General features: G+C 42.9%; 1 protein-coding gene across 5 annotated transcripts in view; it reads right to left on the reverse strand.

Annotated features, from left to right (window-relative positions):
- AMPH (amphiphysin) overlaps positions 1-23021 on the reverse strand; it is a 241854-nt gene that overhangs the window by 87856 nt on the left and 130977 nt on the right. For all 5 annotated transcript variants that reach the window (XM_055147158.1, XM_055147157.1, XM_055147155.1 and 2 more), the window contains exons 3-5: positions 22501-22555; positions 16492-16586; positions 10853-10948 (exon numbers count right to left, since the gene is read on the reverse strand). In XM_055147158.1, coding sequence (XP_055003133.1) covers positions 10853-10948; positions 16492-16586; positions 22501-22555 — 246 coding nt within the window. The remainder of the gene's footprint in view (positions 1-10852; positions 10949-16491; positions 16587-22500; positions 22556-23021) is intronic.

A 23021-nucleotide genomic window follows, 5' to 3' on the forward strand; every position in this document is an offset into this window, starting at 1 on the left:
TCAACAAATGGGACTACATTAAACTAAAAAGCTTCTGCACCGCAAAAGATACAGTGACCAGAATACAAAGACTATCCACAGAATGGGAAACGATATTTACACAATACCCATCAGATAAGGGGTTGATATCAATGGTATATAAAGCACTGGTTGAACTCTACAAGAAGAAAACATCCAACCCCATCAAAAAATGGGGCGAAGAAATGAACAGAAACTTTACCAAGGAAGAGATATGAATGGCCAAAAGGCACATGAAAAAGTGCTCTACATCACTAATCATCAGAGACATGCAGATCAAAACAACCACGAGATACCACCTCACACCACAGAGACTAGCACACATCCAAAAGAACAAAAGCAACCGCTGTTGGAAAGGATGTGGGGAGAAAGGGACCCTTCTACACTGCTGGTGGGAATGCCGACTGGTTCAGCCCTTCTGGAAAACAATATGGACGATTCTCAAAAAATTAGATATTGAACTCCCATTTGACCCAGCAATACCACTGCTGGGAATATATCCCAGAGAGGCAAAAAAGTATAATTGAAACGACATCTGCACATGTATGTTCATCGCAGCACTGTTTACAATAGCCAGAATCTGGAAAAAACCCGAATGCCCCAGAACGGATAACTGGTTGAGCAAACTTTGGTACATCTATATAATGGAATACTATGCAGCTGTTAGAAAAAAGGAGGTCATGAATTTTGTATTTAAGTGGATCGGCATGAAAAGTTTCATGCTGAGTGAAATGAGTCAGAAGGAGAGAGACAGACATAGAAAGATTGCACTCATCTATGGTATATAGAATAACAGAGTGGGAGACTAACACCCAAGAACTGTAGAAATAAGTACCAGGAGGTTGACTCCATGGCTTGGAGGTTGGCCTCACATTCTGGGGAAAGGGCAACTCAGAGAAGCGATCACCAACTATAATGTAGTCGAAGGCCATGCGAGGGAAGGGAGTTGCGGGCTGAATGAGGGCTAGAGACTGAGCACAGTGGCCACTCAACACCTTTATTGCGGGCCTTAGAAGCTAAATAGAGAGAGAGAACAGAAGGGAATGCCCTGCCACAGTGGCAGGGTGGGGCGGGGGGGGGGGGAGATGGGATTGGGGAGGGTGGGAGGGATTCTGGGTTTACTGGTGGTGGAGAATGGGCACTGGTGAACCGATGGGTTCCCGAACTTTGTATGAGGGAAGTATAAGCACAAAAGTGTATAAATTTGTAACTGTACCCTCACGGTGATTCTCTAATAAAAATTAAATAAATTTAAAAAAAAAAGAAAGAAGTAAACAGAAATGCAGAAAATAACCTACCTGTAAAGCGAACTTAGCATATTCTAGAAGAAAACAGTACGTGTATATATATAAAACACATGGTATGGGCATATTCCCTAATGTATTTTTAAGATAATTTTCAAGAACCAATTAAAATTTTTTGTTTCCCCTGAAAAAAAAACATTCATTCCCTCATATAGTTATTCTAAACAGCACATGTATGTGATACTCTTTGTCCTTTGTCTCCTGGCTTACTCCATTTAACATGATGTCTTCCACTTACAACCATGTTTGCTGCAAATTGCATGATTTCATCATTCTTTGCAACTGTATAATATTCCATTGTGTATATATACCACATCTTCATGATCCACTAATCTGTCATTGGACGTCTAGGTAGATTCCAAATTTTAGCCATTGTACTGGGTGCTTCAATGAATATGGTGTGCTATATTATTTTGGATGATTTTTCTGTCCTGGGGATGAATGCTCTAAAGTGCAATTGCTGGGTCATATGGGAGCTCAATTTTTTTTTTTTTGCCTTGTGTCAATTTAATTATTAGGAAGCATCTACAAAGTGGCTATTCCTTGTCACCCAAGAGCTAGTACATACAGTTTGGTTGTTCCCTTGCAATCAGCCCCCATGAGTTTAATTCTCACACTGAATATGGTCCCCTAAGCAATGCCAGGAATCAGCCCTGAATGCAGTCAGGAGGCATCCTTGAACATTGCTGAGTGTAACACATAAAAAAAACCCACGAAAATAAAATGTTTATTCTTCAAAAAAAAAAAAAAGATTGACAACTTACTTATGTGATGAAACCCTTAGGGCCCGAAGACAGTGGAGGAATATAGTGAAAAATCTCAATGAAATAAATGCTTCACCAAAAATACTTTACCCAGCTAGACTCTCATTCACATCAGAAAGAACATCACACAGTTTCACAAAAAACAACTCAGAAACTTCACAGACTCCAAACCATGGTTATAAGAACAACTAAACAGGCTACTTTAAGACAAGACAAGCCCCTCAAATATGCCAAACTTCAGCAGAAAGATGGGACAAAACCCCATAATAATAATATCTCTCATTATCAATGAACTAAACACACCAATTAAAAGACACAGAGTGGCATGATGGATCAGAAAATTGAACCCAACATTCTGCTGCCTGCAAGAAACACATCTCAACAGTCAGAGCAAACACAGATTCAAATCAAAGGCTGGAAAACAATCCTATAGGCAAACAACTCCCTCAAAAAAGCTGGAGTGGCTGTTGTGGTATCAGACCACATTGATTTCAGGATGAAGAAGGTCACAAGTGACAGTGAAGGTCATTTCTTATTGATCAAGGGATCGTACAGCAGGGAGAACTTACACTCCTAAATATATATGCACCTAATGAGAGACCAGCACAATATTTTAAACAACTACTCACACACTTTAAGAAAGACATCAATAGCAACACAATACTAGCGGGAGATTTCAACACCACTTTATCACCTCTCGATAGATCAACCAGACTCAAGCTTAGCAAGGACATACTTTATCTAAGGGAAGAAATGGAAGGAAGGGGCTTAGTAGATATATACAGGACACTCCATCCTTAAAAAGCTGAATATACATTCTTCTCAAATGTGCATGGGACATTCACCAAGACAGACCATATGCTGTGCTGCAAAACATACCTCCATAAAATTAAGAAGACAGAGGTTGTATCAATGATCTTCTCAAACCATGATGCACTGAAAACAGATGCTAATCACACAACAAACAGAAAAATCAAGTCAAACACCTGAAAATTAAACAGCTCACTACAGAAACAACAAGTGGCTTAGAAAGGAAATCAAAGAGGAAACCAAAAGATTCCTGGAAACAAATGAAAATGAAGACACAAGTTATCAGAACTTATGGGACACAGCAAAAACTGAGTTAAGAGAAAAGTTTATAGCTCTACAAGCACTCCTTAGGAAGGAAGAGCGAGCCCACATAAGTAACCTCACAGCTTAAGAACTTGGAGAATGACCAACAAAAGGAGCCCAACCCAGGCAAGAGAAAGGAAAAAATAAAACTTAGGGTAGAAATTAATGAGATGAAAGCTCAAAAAACAATCCAAAATATCAATGTAACCAAAAGTTGGTTCTCTGAGAAAATAAACAAGATCAATAAACCTCTAGCAAGACTCACAAAGATAGGGAAAGAGAAAACCCTAATGAACCGAATCAAAAATGATAAGGGGGACACCACAACAGAAACTACAGAAACTCAAAGGATCCTCAGAGGTTACTTTGAGAATCTTTATGCCACAAAACAAGAAAACCTCAAGGAAATGGATAAATTCCTGGATTCCTATAGCCGGCTGAGGCTGAACCAAGAAGATGTGAAGTACCTTAACAGACCTATCACCATAAAGGGAAATGAAATGGTAATAAAAAGTCTCCCCAAGCACAAAAGTCCTGGCCCAGATGCATTCACTAGTGAATTCTTCCAAATCTTTAAAGAGGATTTACTCCCAATCTTCTTTAAGCTCTTCCAGGAAATTGAAGAATCAGAAACGCTTTCAGACAGTTTCTATGAAGCAAATATCACCCTGATACCAAGAGCAGACAGAGATATCACAGAGAAAGAGAATTACAGGCCGATATCTCTGATGAACACAGAAGCAAAGATCCTGAACAAAATCCTAGTAAACAGAATATAACAACTCATCAAAAAGATCATACACCATGAACAAGTAGGAGTCATCGCAGGAATGCCAGGATGGTTTAACATTCGCAAGACAATCAACATAATCCATCATATCAATTAAAAAAGATAAAAACCATATAATCATATCAATAAATACAGACAAGATACAGCACCTATTTATGATGAAAATGCTCAGCAAAATGGGCATCAAAGAAACTTTCCTCAATATAGTCAAAACCATCTATCACAAGCCCACTGCAAGCATCATTCTCAACGGGGAAAAACTAAAAGTCTTCCCTCTAAGATCGGGCACAAGACAAGGTTGCCTGCTCTCATCACTCCTATTCAATATAGTACTGGAAGTCCTGTCCATAACAGTTAGGCAAGAAAAAGATATCAAGGGCATACAGATAGGAAAGGAAAAGGTCAAGCTATCACTACTTGCGGATGATTGATACTATACTTAGAAAATCCTAAAGACTCTACCGAAAAGCTCCTAGAAACAATAGGTTTGTAAAGTTACAGGCTAAAAAACCAACACCCAAAAGTCCACAGCTTTTCTATAGACAAATAATGAAAGAGAAGAAAGAGATATATATATTAAAAAAAAATCCCTTTAGCAATAGTACCTCAGACAATCAAGTACCTCAGAATCAGCTTAACTAAAGATGTGAAGGGCCTGTACAGGGAAAATTACAAAACACTACTTCAAAAATAAAAGAGGACACTAGGAAATGGAGACACATCCCCTCCTCATGGATAGGAGGATTAACATTGTCAAAATGGCAATATTGCCCAACGCACTATACAGATTTAATGGAGTCCCTATCAGGATACTCATTTTTTAAAGAAATTTTTCAAAGACATTTTTTAAAGACATTTTTCAACGAAAAAGACAAGAGGTGCTGGGAAACTGGAAAGGTATCTGCAAAAAATGAACTCTGACCTCTGTCTAACACCAGGCATAAAAGTCAGATTAAAGTCAATTAAAGACCTCAATATCAGACCTGAATCCATAAGGTATAGAGGAAAATATAGGCAGAACCCTCCATGACGTTGAAGCTAAAAGCATCTCTAAGGATGAAACAGCACTGACCAAGCAAGTGGAAACAAACATAAACAAATGGAACTACATTAAACTAAGAAGCTTTTGCACCTCAAAAGAAACACGAACAACATACAGAGAGAGCCCATGGAATGGAAAAGAATATTTATTCAATACCCAACTGATATCTGGAGAGCCCAGCAAGTTACCGAGAGTATCCTGCCCACATACTACCTGACAAGCTACCCATGGCATACTCAGTATGCCAAAAACAGTAACAACAATGGTCCTCATTCCCCTGAAAAAGCCCCCAATACACCATTGGGCTATACTAGCATGCAACAGGAACAAATAGGGACATTACTGGCACCTGCTCGAGCAAATCCATGAACAACGGGATGACAGTGACAGTGACCCATCTGATAAAAAGTTAATATCCAGGATATATAAGACACTAGTAGAACTGTACAAGGAAAAAAACCTCCAACCCCATCAAAAAATGGGGAAAAGAAATGAACAGAAACTTTCTCAAAAAAAAGAAATGCAAATGGCCAAAAGACACATGAAAAAATTCTCTACATCGCTAATCATCAGGGAGATACAAATCAAAACAACAATGAGATATCATCTCACACCACAGAGACTGAGACACATCAAAAAGAACAAGAACAATCAGTGCTGGCGCGGACGTGGGGAGAAAGGGACTCTCTTTCATTGTTGGTGGGAATGCTGACTGATTCAGGCGTTTTGGAAAACAATAAGGGCATTCCTTCAAAAACTAGAAATTGAACTTCCATATGACCCCGCAATACTACTTCTAGGAATATATCTTGAGGTGCAAAAAAGCACAGTCGAAATGACATCTGCACCTAAATGTTCATTGCAGCACTGTTCACAATAGACAGAATCTGGAAACAACCCGACTGCCCAAGAACAGACAACACTTTGGTACATCTACATAAAGGAATACTATGAAGTCATGAAATTTGCTTATAAGTGGATTGTCATGGAGAGTACCATGCTAAGTGAAATGAGTCAGAAAGAGAGGGACAGACATAGAATGACTGCACTCATTTGTGGAATATAAAATGATATAATATGAGACTGACACCCAAGGACAGTAGACACAAGGGCCAGGAAGACTGCTCCATGTTGGAAGCCTGTATCATGAGCTAGGGGAGAAGGCAGCTGGAATAGAGAAGGTATCACTAAGCCAGTGATGGTTGAAGGAATCATTCGGGATGGGAGAGGTGTGCTGAAAGTAGATAAAGGACCAAACATGATAGACTCTCAGTATCTATATTGCAAACCATAATGCCCCAAAGTAGAGGGAAAGTATGGGGGAAATTGTCTGCCATAGAGGCAGGGGGAGGGTTGGGATGAGGGAGAGGGATACTGGGGACATTGGTGGTGGAAAATGTGCACTGGTGGAGGGATGTGTGTTCGATCATTGTATGACTGAAACTCAAACATGAAAACTTGTAACTATATCTCATGGTGATTCAATAAAAATAAGTAAATAAATAAATAAATGCTTTCGTTTAAAAAAAACTCGTGCAGTGCTGCTGGCCCCATATGACAAAGTGTGTTCGATAACTAGCACTCACCATGCTGTGTGGGACCAGAACTAATATCACTATATTAGTGCTACTTTGGTAATCCAGCTTCACTATATCAGACGATCAAGACGGGTGCACATAACTGCAGACAATTACTTGGTGTATGGAGTCGATAAAAGTGGAACTGGGCATCAGAAAAAACTTATTAATTAATGCAGATGCCCAGGGTTCTACTTAATGGCCTGTAGACAAGAAGATGGTTCACAGCGCTCCTTATGGAGTAAGGAGAGACTCGCAATGGGGCAGAGCAACTCAGCCCTCACTGAGTGTGTGCATCCAGGATGGCTTAGGAACAACTTTAGGCCCAATCGGCGCATGGGCCCGTGTTTGCTCAAGGCCCCCTGCAAGTGCCTCAGTCCTGTCTTTGCTCTGCCACTTGTCCCTCCCTTCTTCAATGGGCCAAGACCCTGCTCGGCTCCCGGGCTCCACCAGCTTTCACGGGAGCCCCGCCTCCAGCCAACCTTTCCTTGTGCAGGTAACCCAGCCCACCCTTGCCAGTAGGAGTCTGGGCCCGGCTCTGCTTGCAGCTACCACCTCTGACATCATACATCACTCCACTTCCATGCGTCAGGTCACCCCTCACCCTCCCTGCTTCCTCTCCCAGTGGTGAACTGGCTAGGGTCACAAGTTCAATATAGCCCCCCAGTCCCACGCCCAACTCCTGCCAGTCAAGCAAAGAACTTAGCCCCAACCCACTGCTCCTGACCAAAAACATTCACCGGGGTCAGTGGCTGCCAGGAAACTGGGAATTGTAAGCACCAACCAAATGCTATGAACAGAGCACCAGGTCATGGCTCTGAGCACCCAGAACTCAGAACTCCCCCTTAGCACGTACAAATCACCAGGACTAATGAAAAAAAGGGAAGAAATTATACATTGTATACTACTACTCACTACTAAAAAGAATACAGGAAAAACTGGATTTGCATCTCACACCATACATAAAAGTTAATTTAACATAGAACTGAAGAGCTTGTTCTCAGGCCAGAATCCATAAAATACATTAGCAAAATATAGGCAGGAATATACAGGATATGGAACTAAGATATTTTTTAGCAATTTGATTCTACTGGCAAAGAGAACAAAAATTAAACATAATTATTTATGTTTAAAATTAAACATAAATTAAATAATTACATAAATTTAAAAGGTTTTTTATGGCAAAAGAAATATGTGTTGAAAAAAGATACCTACTGAAAGGAAAAATACTTTCACACAATACATCATTTAAGAGGTTAATATCCAAGATATATAAAGCACTCACAAGTATCAAGAACATAAACCTTTGCAAAAATACAGGGAGATGAAGCGAACAGATACTTACACAGAGAAGACTTAAGAATAGCCAATGATCATATAAGAAACTGTTTACCATCACTTATTATCTGGGAAATGCAAACCAAAAGAGCAATGAGACACTACATTGCACCAGTGAGAATGGTGTATACCAAAAATTCTGGAAACACACAGCATCAGCAGGAGTGTGAAAAAGGAACCCTCACTGGCTGCTGGTGGGAATGTTGTCTGGTGATGCCTCCACAGGAAACAGTATGGATATTTCTCAAAATGTCACGAAAAGAGTTTCCATGTGACCGAGTGATACCACTTTTGGACATCTACCCCCTAACCATCAAAACATGAGTTCAAAAAGTTATGTGCGTGCCTGTGGTTATTGCGTACTTTGTAGAACAGTCAGGAAATGGAAAGAACTCAAATGTACAACAACCGAAGAGTGGATAAAGAAGCTGTGGTATGTGTGTGTGATGGAACCCTGGACAGCCACAGGAAACGGCGAGGTCATGCCAGAGGCTGGAACGGAAGGGTAACATGACAGTGAAGGAAGTGTGAGAGAAGGACACACACTGGACATCTGCATGCACTTATCTGTGCTACATGGAGAACAAGTATCAATATGGAAAGTTCTTGGGCCTGGGATCACAGAATAATATTTTCAAGTAAAGCATGCAGGGGGCATGGATGAAAGGAATGAATAATGAGGCAAACTAGATGCAATGTAAAGACATTGGTGGAGTCTTGGTACTTGATGGTAAAGAAGTGAGGTGAGGTTACCATATCTATAAAACATAAATGTTAACACTAAATAAATACATGACCCCAACTATGACAATTAAATTGAAAAAGAATGAGTTTTCAAAGGACAGTGGTAGGGGGTGTTGGGAAAGAACGCTGAGTCATTGGAGGAGGGGGCTGACACTGGTGGTGGGCATCACCCTGTTTTAACAGTATCATATGGCATGGTCTCTCAAGAAAAACTGAAGAAAAAGGGATTGCCAAAATATTAAATGGAGAAAAAGCAAGTTCTGGAAAAAAATATTCAATCACATAAAGATATTAAGATAGTCCCTATGTCAATTCATAAATTTTTTGTATTTACAATAAAATACTATGAGAATTTTCTCTAAAAATAAATAAAAACAAACAAAAAAACCCTTTACCTCCAAAAGCAACTCCATACTTATTATATTAAAACTTTTGCTTGTGTACTTTCTTTAAATGGGACAAGTCAATGGTTAAAGAAACTATGGTACATCTACACAATGGAATACTATTCAGCTGTTAGAAAAAAATGAAGTCAGAAAATTTGCTTATAAATGGATGGATATGGAGAGTATCATGCTAAGTGAAATAAATTAGAAGTAGAAGGACAGATATGGAATAACAGCAATCATTTGTGGGATGGATGGAAGGAAGGAAGGAAGGAAGGAAGGAAGGAAGGAAGGAAGGAAGGAAGGAAGGGAGGGAGGGAGGGAGGGAGGGAGGGAGGGAGGGAGGGAGGGAGGGAGGGAGGAAGGAAGGAAGGAAGGAAGGAAGGAAGGAAGGAAGGAAGGAAGGAAGGAAGGAAGGAAGGAAGGAAGGAAGGAAGGAAGGAAGGAAGGAAGGAAGAAAAAGGAAGGAAGGGAGGGAAGGAGGAAGGGAGGAAGGGAGGGAAAGAGAAAGGGAGGGAGGACAGAGTAAGAGATGAATACCCAGGGACAGTAGAAACAAGCGAACAAGCGTCAGGATGAATGGTCCACAGTTGGAAGCCTGCCCCAAGGGCCAGGGGAAAGGGTAGTTGGGACACAGAAGAGACCTTTATGACAATAATGGTTGGAGGGGACTGCTCCAGATTGGCGGTGTGTGCTGAAAGCGGGCAAATGACCAAACATGTTGGCCTTTCAGCATCTCGATTACAAACCATAGTGCCTGAAAGGAGAGAGAGAAAGAGAAAGAGAGAGAGAGAGAAGTGCCTGCCATAGGCAGGCTGGGGGGTTGGGGGGTTGGGGAGATGGCAGACGGGATGGCAGATATTGGTGGTGGAAAATGTACACTGGTGGAGGGATGGGTTTTGGAACACTGTATGACTGAATCTCAATCATGAAAGCTTTGTAACTGCATCTCATGGTGACACAGTGATTCAATAATAAATAAATATAAAATAAAATAAAAAATAAATGGTACAAGTCAAGTAAACCTCAAATAAGATGAATATTTTAGGCAATATATTTTTAGATCAAGATGCAAATGTATTTGACTCTTCTATCTTCATAATTCAATTCAAACTTGAAAATTACAATGTGAAAAAGTACACAGGTGTGTTATGAATGGATGCAAAATATATTGCAATGAAGATCAGATTTTGCTCTCATTTTTATGATGAACATTTTCTTGTTACTGTTTTGTATTCTGATGAAACCTCTGTCCAAAGCTAAATAATAGGAAAATTTGAATAGGGCTGAGAGAGAGCACAGGGGGCAAAGCACTTGTGTAAGTGGCTGACTCTAGCTGGATCCTGGGAACCAACAGCATCTCCGACACCTGAGGACTAATCCCTGAGCAAAGAGCTGGGACTGAGCCCTGAGCACAGAGCCAGGAGTCAGCCCTGAGCACCATCATGTGTGGTCCAACCCCACTCAATTGAAAATACAAAGGCTTTAACAGAAAGAACACTGGAATTTGGGCTATCTTGAATGTATGCTCCTACATCAATTAGGGCTAAAATGATTTCTGCAAAAAATAAAAGCAGAACTATCTCAGTAAAGCAAAAAATGTGATTCAGTAAATGACATTTTATTTAACACTTATAAGAACATAATACAGATCTCATAGTCAAAGAATGAGAAGTTAGCAACTCTTACTTATGTGAGTCTGAGTATTTCTAACTCCTCTAGTCCACCTTTCAATAAGCATATGGGGATATGCAGACCCTTCCTTTTCAGAAGTACCTTTATGTCAGGAAACTGGCCCAGATACGTATCCAAAGTCAGCAAGGACCCATCCACTAGTTTCTGATGAAAGTCTTCCCACAGCACATCACATTTCTGAAAGGAAAAAAGAAATAAAGAGCAGCGCTGAGTAGGTTTAACTCTTATCAGACTTACAGACTGTGAAACTGTAATATTAGGTGTGTAATACTTCTCATACGGGAGATACCGGAAAGAATGTGTACCCTCTGGTGACACAGTAAAACTGCAAAGCAATTTGGATCCCTGCTCCAGTTTCACTAATCCATTTCAGAGGGTCAGCAACATGTTAACAATCCAAATGCCTAAGAAAGGGTGAAAGGAGAGGAAGCAGTGGCAAATACACAAACTGCATGTATGAAAGATATCATTTTGTATTTGTCCCTCTCCTTCTAGCCGACTTTTTTCTCCATTATCAGTAAATCGCACAATTTCGTCTTCTCTTACAGCTGAATGATATTCCACTGTGGACACATACACTTAGCTCCTTCACCCAGTCATCTGTTGTTGGAGACTTCAGTTGTTCCCAGATTTTGACAATTGGGAGCAGTGCTGCAGTGAACGTAAGAGAGCAAATGTCTTTTCAGAACAAGGTTTTTGGACCCTTGGCAGCAGAACCTGAGAGCTGGCAGGGACACAGTGCAGGTGAAGGGGAGGGAGCCCAGAGCCTACTATGAGACAGTGGGAGAGGGAAAGGGTCACTCTGGTGCAGGGCACGGGGTTGGAATATTGTACACATAGAACCCTATCACTAACAGTATTGTAAATCTCAGTGGCTAAAACTTATTTTTTATTTAATTTTAATTTTTTTCCTAAAACTTTTTTAGAACAAACAATAACAAGAAAACATGAACTCATGCCTATTGAAATTATCTAGGAAATTTTTAAAAGGTTCTTATCATTGATAACCCTTGAAGATACAAATCCTATCTGAAATTGCTTTATTTGAACATCTTCATTCTTGACAAGAGAAACCTACAAATGAATAACTGTAAGACTATGTGACAAGTGTGCATTGGTAAAAGACTGTAAGATAAGTGTGCAATGGTAAATAATTCAATCAAATAAACATGTTTAATGACTCTTTTATTTATTTTTATTTTTTCATTGAATCACTGTGACATAGAGCATTATAAAATTGTTCATGATTGCCCTTCAGTCATATGAAGTCCCAATACCCATGCCTCCACCAGTGGAATTTCCCAGCACCAGTGTCCCCAGTTTCCCTCCCGCCCCTTAAAGCCACCCACACCCCACACCCCAGCCTGCCTCTATGGCAGGCACCTCACTTCTCTTTCTCTCTTTCTCTCATTTCAGGCATTATGGTTTGCGATACAGATGCTGAAAGGTTTTTAACAACTTAAAAAAAAATGATGAACTTATGAAGGGGACTGAAAGTTGGCTGGCAATGGAGAGTACCATGCCAAGTGACGCTAGTCAAAGGGAGAGGACAAACACTGGGTGACCTCATACATCTGGGTCCACAGAAAACAAGACAAGAAAAAGGAAGATATCAAATGGTGACAAGACCTTGGCCCATATCACGGAGCGGAGACTGCCATATCAGGTGACGGGGAGCGGGTGGGCATGGCGAGGTAACTCCATGCAGCACTGTTGTAGATCAGGACCCAAACTCTAATCAAGGTGGTTTTATCTTCTTTTTAAATGAACTTTCCAAGGAGGCGACAGGGACGGCAAGTGGGCGCTGGGCACTGATGGGGAGTGGGGACTGGGTTTAGAGTCAGGAAAGGCAGGAGGGAAGGGGCCCTGGGTACTGGTAAGGGGACGGGAAGCAGGGAAGGTGGGAGGGGCCCTGGGCACGGGCAGAGGGATGGGGGAGGGAGGGTTGGAGCACTGCCTGGAACTGTGCTGTGCATACTGGTGTCAATCACAGTGCCAAAGTAACAACTGGAGAGTACCACGTGTGGCCCCTAGAAGTGGAGAAACCTTGAAGAAACCTTACCTTTAAAAATGAAGACACGATCTCTGATAATAAATTCCCAGCAGTTACAGAAGCAGGGCTGGGGAGAGAGCTCAAAGAACAGAGCCTGTATGTAGACTGTGCAAGGTCCTTTGGGTCCTGGCACTATCTGTCCCCCATCACAGCCATGTGCGGCTCTGGGGGCAATCACAGAGCTGGACTGGCAACTAAAACAAACGAAGAAAAGGGCCAGAGAGAGGGCTCAATGGGCCGGGTGCATGCTTTGCACGCCACAGGCCTGGGTTGGGTCCCTGGCACCACAAGGTCGCCTGAGCACTATCAAAACAAAACCCCAAGGACAGAGCTAGGGGTAGGTAGCACCAGAGGAGCACCACGTGTGGCCCCTAGAAGTGGAGAAACTCCCAAAGTGCCCATCTCTGTGTAGACGAGCTTTAGTGCTGAGACTGTGACGCACTCCACTGAGAAAGCACCCTCTGAACTGAGGGATGTCCACGCAGACAGCCAAGTCACTGAAGCCCCACAGAGAATGCTGCGGCCACGGGGAAGAAGACCCGACTGCTGGGAAGTGCTACGGCGATGAACACGCGAGAGTGCAAGGCGCCACCACGCCATCACTCCTGAGACACTGCAGTAGACTACGCGGGGAGGAACAAGGGAGAACTGCCTTATGAAGAAACACCTTTGTCTTTTCTTGCTGCTGGAGAGTAGATACCATAAATAACCTGATCACAGTCATAGAGCTGAGAAAGGACAAATTCAGGGAAAACCAGATTTGTCTCCTTGACGCCAAAGCCCAGGACTGTGTGAGATACAGCCGGCCTCACCAGAGCAGGCTCCAAGCCCGGCCCTGTGGCCCTGGAAAAATGGGTTCCCCCAACTTAAAGAGTTAACAATGAAAAGAACTTAATGGGATCCAAAGCACTGAGCTAGGATGTAAGAAAGGCATCACGTGTCTTCCAACTACGTTTGGGGTTTGCTGACAGTCTGCCATCTGTTCCCAGAATCTATCCATTCTTTCCAGAGCTGGAACATCTGGTTTTAGGCAGACACACAGTGCCCTGGACCCAGACTGGACTGGACGCCCCCAGTTCCAAGCAGTGAAGCGCAGCCAAGAGACACACTTCAGGAAAGGTACCTACGAAAAGGAACTGGCTCATCCCTCACAGTCCTGCCTTCTGCAAGCAGGTGGACCCGCTCACCTGGACAGGAAGGGACATTGCTGGAAATTTCCTTATTTCTTTGCTTTTCTCTTTTTCACAAACCTAACTGCAGTTGCTACAGGTCCCAAATAAAGATTTTTATGCAAACAAAGCAACAGAGTAGGCTTCGAAGGAATCTCTCGGGTAAGTTACTTGCTTTGCATGTGCTATGGGGGCATTTACAGCCACACAAACGCACAAGCAGAGAGAGAGTAAATCACCTTGATAAATGGCTTACCGTGGAATAGGAGGAGCCCCTTAAACACCCAGTGTTCAGGTTCTCTGTGATCAGGGCCAGAGCAATAGTACAGTGGGTAGGTGCTTGCCTGGCACAAGGCAGAACGGGGTTAGATTCCCGGCACCCCAAATCGTCCTTGAGCCTGCCAGGAGCGATTCCTAAGTGCAGAGTTAGGAATAAGTCCTGAGCACTGTAGGATGTGGCCCAACAACAAACAAAAATGGTCCTTTGTGATTAAAAAAAAAAATCAAATATTTGGATCAGCAAATGAAGATTCCAAATCCTGGCAGCTGCAAAGACCCAGTCTGGACAGCAGTTTTTTTTTTTTCCTTTAGTGTGGCAGCACTTCCATTAACAGGAGTTTTTTCCCACTGTTCCTTTGAAAAAACATCTTTTCATGATGAATTTCTAATCATATGCCATTAATCAGAAAGGTACAAAATGACCTAAGAACTTAACAAGATCCAAACACAGTGTCTCAAGGTTGAATAAATGGGAAAAGGTGGAATTACTTAATAATTGCTTTGAAAATGATGTATAAAGGCTGGTTTCCCAAATTCATAGCTAGAAAGTCTTCAAAAGAGGTAGCAGGGCCAAAAAGAGCTTTCATTATAAAAAACAAATATGTTTTCAACTCAGTGACCAGGGCATGATGACCACTTGTGTGTGGGCATGAGAGGTCTGAAGGAATGCCTGAGGCTGTCGCAGCATCCCGAGAAAGAGAAAGAGCCAGGCTTGACAGTTCCTGAGCGGGACCCCTGAAGTGGGACTGCCATGGGCCACGCCCTGTACCTTCCAGTGCCATCACCACGCACCGTCGCAGGGCCGCAACCCTCATTCTGCAGAGGAGGACACTCAAGTCCGAGCAGATGAAAGAACTCACTAGTGTCACGCTCAGCCCTTCTTTCTCTCCCACCCACCCAGCCTGCCTCTAAAGAGCAATCCCCACTGTCCTACTCTGCCACCACAGAGCCTGCTGGGGAGCAGATTCCAGACATTACTCGGTTTCAGTCCCGCCCAGTCCCGGCTGGGCAGCCTGGTGCACAGTGCCTGGTGCTCCTGCAGTTCTGGGCCCGCTCCTCAGAGGAAGGGGGGAGCAGGGGTACAGGGATGAAGTTCACACACAGAGGGGCCAGAAGCCACTTCTCCCACTCACTGGGTATTTAAGACGTGCTTGAAGGACAGAAAAGCAGTATTTTTCCCCCCAAACATTTCAATAAAGCTTTTTCACATAGGTGCAAGCTCCAGTCTGAAATGATGCCATGCGAAAGTTGTATTTGTGTAACTATTAGCTATATTCTGTTCAAAAGAATTGAGGAGGGTGGGGGTGGTTGAGAGGGATACTGGGATCATTGGTGGAGGTGAATGGGCACTGGTGGAGGGATGGGTAAACGATCACTGTATGAGTGAAATGCAAACACAAAAGTTCATAAGTTTGCAACTGTTATATCACAGTGATTCTCTAATAAAAAAATTTTTTTTAAATGGCAAAAAAAAAAAATTGAGTAGCCAGAGTGATAGCACAGTGAATGGGGTCTTGCCCTCGTGTTCAATCCTGGTACCCCTATAATCCTCTGAGTCCCACCCAGAGTAACCCCTTAGAGCCGGGAATAAGTTCTGAGCACTGCTGGGGGTGGCCTCAAAGATCACAATAAACAAATAATCTGGAGGGGGCTGGAGCGATAGCACAGTGGGTAGGGCATTTGCCTTGCGCGCGGTCGACCCGGGTTCGATTCCCAGTGTCCCATATGGTCCCCCAAGCACTGCCAGGAGTAATTCCTGAGTGCATGAGCCAGGAGTGACCCCTGTGCATCGCCAGGTGTAACCCAAAAAGAAAAAAAAATAATAATCTGGAGCATGCTTTACAATACTGTGGGAGTCTAAGGCTTTGCGTCTCTATGAAGGCACTACCCGTTCATCACCTCCCAAACGAGCACCTCACCCGGTTCAATCCCCGCCTTCTCCCTTCTCCCACGACAGTCAATATTTCTTTGGTTTTGTGTCAGAGACAAAGGGTTTGTTTCTGTTCAGTTTACTAAAAACACTCTTAGCGGGAATAAAAATAATCTTGAATACAGATCTTTTGCCCAAGTGAGTCTAGATGAATGTTTGTAACTAGCCTGAAGTGTGAGATGAGTATTAGGATGGAATTCCACCGCCCTGTCTGGGTATGGAGCGTCACTCAGTGTTGCGACAGAGTGGTACCAGAGTCGGGGACAGCGCCAGGCCAGGCCACGCTTACCTCCCCCACCATCTTCACGTCTTCCCGCCCGTACCAGTCGGGCTCGTACACCTCATGCAGGGACTCGGTGAGCTTCATGGAGGCCTCCTGCATCCCTGGGGTTGGGACAGAAACTCCAGTTAGACAGAAATGTGTGCAGAGCTTCTTACCGCCCGCCCCTCTCCTTGGACACAGGAAGGTTCTGAGGAATAACTAGTTCAGATAAGCAAGAGGACAGAGCTGCTGCTTGTCAGGTAAGGAGAGACGCTGAGGTCTGGAAAAACATCAACAAGGTTCCCCATTCGGAAAATAAGACGATGTCCTAGGACGTGAAGCACAGGTATGCAGAATGCCTAGAACACGGGCCCACCAAATGACAGACCTCTAGGCTAGAGAGCACTGAGCCCATCTCTGAACACAGGAGGCCCAGCTTCCCCCCCAGCACTGCACGTCCCCTGAGCATTGGCGGGGAGCAGCCCCTGAGCACAGAGCCTGTGTTCCCCAAAACCCAGAGCCAGAGACAAACACCAGAGAGCTCGAAAAATAAACTCGATCCTAAATGAATTCGAATATACAAAACAGCCGCTCTTCAGAGACGGAAACAAAACAAAATCAAGAGGGTTTTAGGGTTCTGCAGTTAAAAGTGATTCAAGTGGCCTAAACTGATTCTAAAGGGAAGAAAAAAAAAAGATAAACTTTTTCCAATGTTATTTTTAAAAGCTATATAGTTTTAAATCATTAAGTTGTGTAAAGTTTAACATTTTTAACTTCATGGGACAGATTTTTCCTGAGAGGTACACTGAGTACTTTGCCAAAAAAATATGGTTAAAAACAGGACACGTGTATTTCCCGAGAGCAATGTCATGATATAAAGTATCACCAAGTCTTTCCCATCTTCCCCCTACTCCTCCTTCAAAATACTGAGGGTCCCTGAGCACCACCGAGGTGGCCCTGGTGGGTCCAAGCAATTCTGGACTTGAGAAACAAGAAGAATGTTTACAAAAGAAGGTTTGTGTTCAGGACATGTCTCCAGGAAGAGCGCGGCAGAAGTGTCTTTCACACAAAAGACAGCAGCAGAGGTCTTCCCAGTGACTGCCTGGGTCAGCCTTTGCCTCTAGGGGCAGGAAAGGGCGCTGGATAAAAGCAGAAGAGGGAAAAATCCATACACACAAATGTGTCTCATAACAAATGCCATGGGGTCAGAGGTGGAAAGTGTTTGAGACATTCATGATCAGTCACAAATGTCCTGTTTAGAATGTGGTCAGGGCTGAGCTCAGCAGTGAGGAGAGAGGGCAGGATACCAATATCTGTCGCTCTGAAGTGACACAGGGAGATGGTGACCTCAGAGTGAGAGCGATGGTTATCCTTAAAAAGTAGGTATCAGAGTCCACAGGAAACGTGGCATTTGGCATTTGGTGACACCATTGACTCTGAAGGCACAGAACACGCCCCTTCCTGGTCTGACGAGATGTGGGCAGGTCTCTGGTCTCTGCCTGCGGGAGGTGTGGCCCGGAACCCATCCCAGAAAGAGCCTCGCTTTGCTTGTGGAAGCGTGAGCTGGAGAACACAGTACACACCTTATGGGCAGAAACAGGCTGCAGCCACAAGATGCAGGAGGGAAAGAAACGCTTCAGGTCTCTGTGACTCGGATGGAAGAAACTGAGTCATGGAAGTATACAAACAGACCCAAAAATATGCAAAAAAGCTACATTACCCCCAAACATTCTTAATCTAACGAGTGAGAATACCGCTCTCCTGGATAAACCGGGGTCGCCACTGCGAGGGCAGCAGCATTAACCCAAGTTTCCAAATCATCCCTTAGACGCCTGGATACAACAGCACACCCAAACTCAGCCTGAGGCCAACCCTCAGTCACACTAAAGCTGACACCTGCCACCTCCCAGATACCAAAGGCTACTGAAATTTTCTTTGAAATATTTACCTTATGTTCAACGGAAATTACGGATAGCTGTGAAGCTAGGTTTTTAGCAATGTCTTTAAAGGAAGAAGAAAAAAATGGAGCATCATAGGACAGATAACCTTAATAGCAAAAAAAAAAAAAAGTCAAAAACCCACTAATAAAAAAAAATCTATAGATTCGGGGCTGGAGCGATAGTACATCGGGTAGGCCATTTGCCTTGCATGCAGCCGAACAGGGTTCGATTCCCAGCATCCCAGGTGGTCCCTCCAAGCACCGCCAGGAGTAATTTCTGACTACAGACCCAGGAGTGACCCCTAAACATTGCTGTGTGTGACCCAAAAAGCAAACAAAAACAAAAAAAAAACCTATGAATGCAAGCTCAAAATAAAATTTTACAAGACCTTAATCATTGGGGCTAAACTCACAATGCTGTGGCAAAGATGTCTATTAGCAGCCCAAAATAACTCCTAATTGCTGTGTGTATAGTACTGATAGAGAACTTGGAAAGAATTCATTTTAACATTGGAATTGTTTCTAGAATACTGGCTAGGGAATCAAACACAAGTAAATAAGACACTGTTTTGTTCTAAAGAGGAAAGAGATTGGCGGGTTTTTATAGATCTGGGGATGCTGACAGCTTAAAATAGAGGGAAAAAAGCTAAAACATACTACATTTCAAGGCAGTCTGGCAACAACTAAAGTGGAAAGAATGTGAAATACCACCTCTGGCATTAATAATATCTAAAATCCAATAGTCGTAAGAGTGGTGGTTTCTGAAATTTTAAGAAAGGTGTACAACATCACACAGGAAATCATTTTATGGAGGCAGAAACCACTTTCTTCTCTTTAAAACACCGAAACTTTTCCACGAAACGTAACAGCCTCTAGCTCCAACCTATTTACAACAAAACTGAGGATTTCTATTTTCACTCTCTAGAGCTGCTGCATATAGTCTGCACTGCTGCGAGAGTTCTTTTTGCGTGAACAGTCCAAGAGTATCTGCTGTAGTTAAAAATAGCATCATTAAAATACATCATGATAATACCAGCTGCAGCACGACCTGATGAAAGAATATGTGAATTATTGCCCACTGTTCACTGTCATTTGTGAAGATATCAGCTGCCTGAGAAAGAAGCAGACAGGAAAGTATTTCTCATATGGTCTCAAGAAGCACATACAGGAATGTGTGTGTGTGTGTGTGCGTGTGTGTGTGCGTGTGTGAGTGTGTGTGTGAGTGTGTGTGTGTGTGTGTGTGTGTGTGTGTGTGTGTGTGTGTGTGTGTGTGTGTGTGTGTGTGTAGGGTAGGGGGTCGAGTCAGCAGCATGAAAGGGGCTCAGATACCCAACCTGGGAACAGACGTCCCTGACAACTAAGAAATAGTGATCAGGAGAAATCTTGGGTGTTCATTTTCCCGTGTCAGGATTTTTACACCATTATTTCCAACCGCCTCCCAGGTGCCTTCAATTCTCCTACACCCTCCTTACCGTCGCCTGTTCACTTCTCGCTCCCAAGGCTTTAGCCATAAGCAACACCCTTTCCTTTCACCAGTCCTCACCATTCCAGGCTGGACTCATAGCTGACCGACAGGGAGCTGTCCCAGCTACTGTCCTTGCTGAGTTCTCTCCAAGAAACATTACTTCTCTCTGATTCTCCTAAAGGCTTGAACGCAAGGCCTCTAGAAGTATGCAGACTGGATTGTGTAGCCTATTTTCTTGCTGAAAGATTTTTGTTATTATTACATGAATGTGAAAAATTAATTAAAATAAATTATTTATGGGGCTGGTGTGATGGTACAGTGGGGAAGGCATTTGTCTTGCACGCAGCTGACCCAGGTTCAATCCCTGGCATCCCATCTGGTCCCCTGAGCCCACCAGAAGTAACTCCTGAGGGCAGAGCCAGGAGTAATCCCTGAGCATCACCGGGTGTGACCTAAAAAGTGCCCCATCCCTCTAAAATATTGATAAACAAGAAAACTGTTGGTAGAGTTGAAAAGTGCTTATCAACCAAATTTGAATAAAAAGCAAAGAATATTTATGAAATATAATTGAATAATTTTTGCCGACTGACATCAAACAAACCAAACTTCCTGATATTAGTTAGTAGAGAATAACTTCCTAGTGATTTCAATATATGTTGGTACTTATTTCCTTTTTATTATTTCAGCCTTATATAAAATAACTATAATTTTTTTTTGCTTTTTTGGGTCACACCCAGCGATGCTCAGGGGTCACTCCTGGCTCTGCAATAAGGACTTACCCCTGGCCGTGCTCAGGGGACCATATAGGATGCTGGGAATCGAACCCGAGTCGGCCGCGTGCAAGGCAAACGCCCTACCAGCTGTGCCATCACTCCAGCCCCTAAAATATTTTTTAAACTATTTAAAAAGTTGTATTGAGATCCTATGGTTTACAGTATTATTAACAAAGGTTTCTCATGCCCATAAATGCAACACCGCACCCATCAACAGTATACTCACCCTCACCCAAGGACCCCAACACTCCTCCCAGCACCCCATTTGGTCCTCCAAGCACCACCAGGAGTAATTCCTGAGTGCAGAGCCAGGATTAAGCCCTGAGCATCACTAGGTGTGAACCAAAAAATATAAAAACAAACATTAACAAAATAACACAAAAATATTCATTGGAGGAATTTTCCCAATTGCTCTCCAAGAAAGCAAATGCACCAGCAAAGATATTTCAAAGGGATTCGCCCCATACTCTGTCAATGACAGGCCTTCACAATTTCTAACATCTTTGAACATTTGGAAAAATTAGAGCATCTCTATTTGTTTTAATATTCTGATTACTCAAGAAGACAAGTATTTTTTACACTTATAATCCATCTGTTGCTCTTTCTTGGCTAATTTTAATCTTTGTATATTGGTTCTATCAGATTTTGCTCCTAAGCAACTTACATTTCTTTAACTTACTGAGCTCTTTTTTTTTTCAATATTAGTTAACTTCCATTAAATGTTGTCAAAATAAACATTTACAAACATATTTTACAAACATTATTTTTTCTATCTTAATCCTTGTAAAAGTCTTATCAGTCAAAAGACTAGGCCTACTGCATTTTATTCTATTAATTCAGAACAATTCTTTGCATATTTACACCTTCACTATGTTTAGAAATGTGGAGGAGCAGGGGAGAGTGTGAGGGCGTGAATTTATTCCCTTTTTCCTGAGTATTTGGTCAGTTTATCTGAGGCTCTTCAGATTCTCTCCCCTCCCAAGTCCTAAACTCTGCCTCGTGACCATCCCTGCCTGGGCATCCTTGTATGTGACTCAGCGGGAAGTGGTGTAATTACAGCCAACAGAGAGGAGGCACAGCGCCTCGTTCTCTATTCCTTCCACACCAGCATCAATTCTGTTTTCCACGGGTCAGGTCAGAAAGCAGTGCCGGGTCTCCCTGTGTCCATCCAGTGGCAGAGGTATAGGAGCAATAGGACAGCAGCAATTGGATTCCCTGCATCCTGTGGTCTCCCAAGCCCCACCAGGAGTGATCCCTGAGCAAAGGGGCAGGAGTAAGCCCTGACCACTGCTGTGTGTAGCCTCAAAACCAAAAAAAAAAAAAAAAAAAAGTGTAGGCGGGGGAAGACTAAGAAAAAGAAAAGAGCCCTTTCAGTGGCAGAATTCCAGGGGTCAGAGATTCCCAGAGTCCAGACTCAGATTGAGTCCAGTGAGGTGGGGTTTGTCACTGACCAGCACTGCCTTTGCATCATGCCTTGCTGCCTTCTGTTATCCGCTTAAATGGCACTATGTCAGCATTTTACCGCTGGGATATGCTCTCCCTCAAGATAGAGACCCACTGCAGTTGTTATGAGCAGCAGGGTCCCAGGCTCACTCTATCTAATAAATTTCCTAGAAATCTCCGCCTTCTGGAGATCCTTATTCCTGGTTCTCAGCATGAAGGACAGACACATTTTTCCTTGTATCTTTGCATTACTGTTTCAGTGGGAATCTGGGGGCCGGGACAATGGCATACTTCTGCTCTAGTGCACACCTAGCAGAAAGCCAGTGGCTTTGTGATTACAGTCTGTCCCATCACACAGAAATGCCAAGAATAAGCTGTGCTTGTGACATGCAGGAAACAACCCACACACTCATTACCTTTAATGGCTGCTAAGTAGCCTCGGAGCTCTCGCTGAAGTCGGGTGCCTTCTGCCTGAAAAACACAAAAGCAGAGAAGGAAGAATTATCCCAGCTTCGCTTTACATGCAGAAAAGGTCTCGGAGTTGTTAACCCAGAGGCTCTTTTGTTATAGACCATGAATGACACAGGCACACTGAACACCATGCCCATCAGTATATTTATAGATTGTATTCCATTTAAAAGACTTTGCTAAAGATGGAAACTATGATCCCCCTCTCCAGACAGCTCCCAATATGTTCAAGAGGTACAAATCCTGACACGCTTTACCACAATGAGGGCTAATCCCCACTGTCCAATATGGCAGTCACTAGTCACAGACTCGGGCTGAGTGCCTGCAATTTGGCTAATTCAAATGAAAATGTGCTACAGTAAGTTTAAAATACATATCAGGTCAGATATTTAGCATAAAAAATAAAATACATCAAATGGGGTGCAGAACAAATAGCATATTTGCATTAACCTCATATTAAAATATCATT

This window comes from Sorex araneus, chromosome 1 (genome assembly GCF_027595985.1).
Source record: "Sorex araneus isolate mSorAra2 chromosome 1, mSorAra2.pri, whole genome shotgun sequence".
In the NCBI taxonomy this organism is placed as follows: domain Eukaryota; kingdom Metazoa; phylum Chordata; class Mammalia; order Eulipotyphla; family Soricidae; genus Sorex; species Sorex araneus.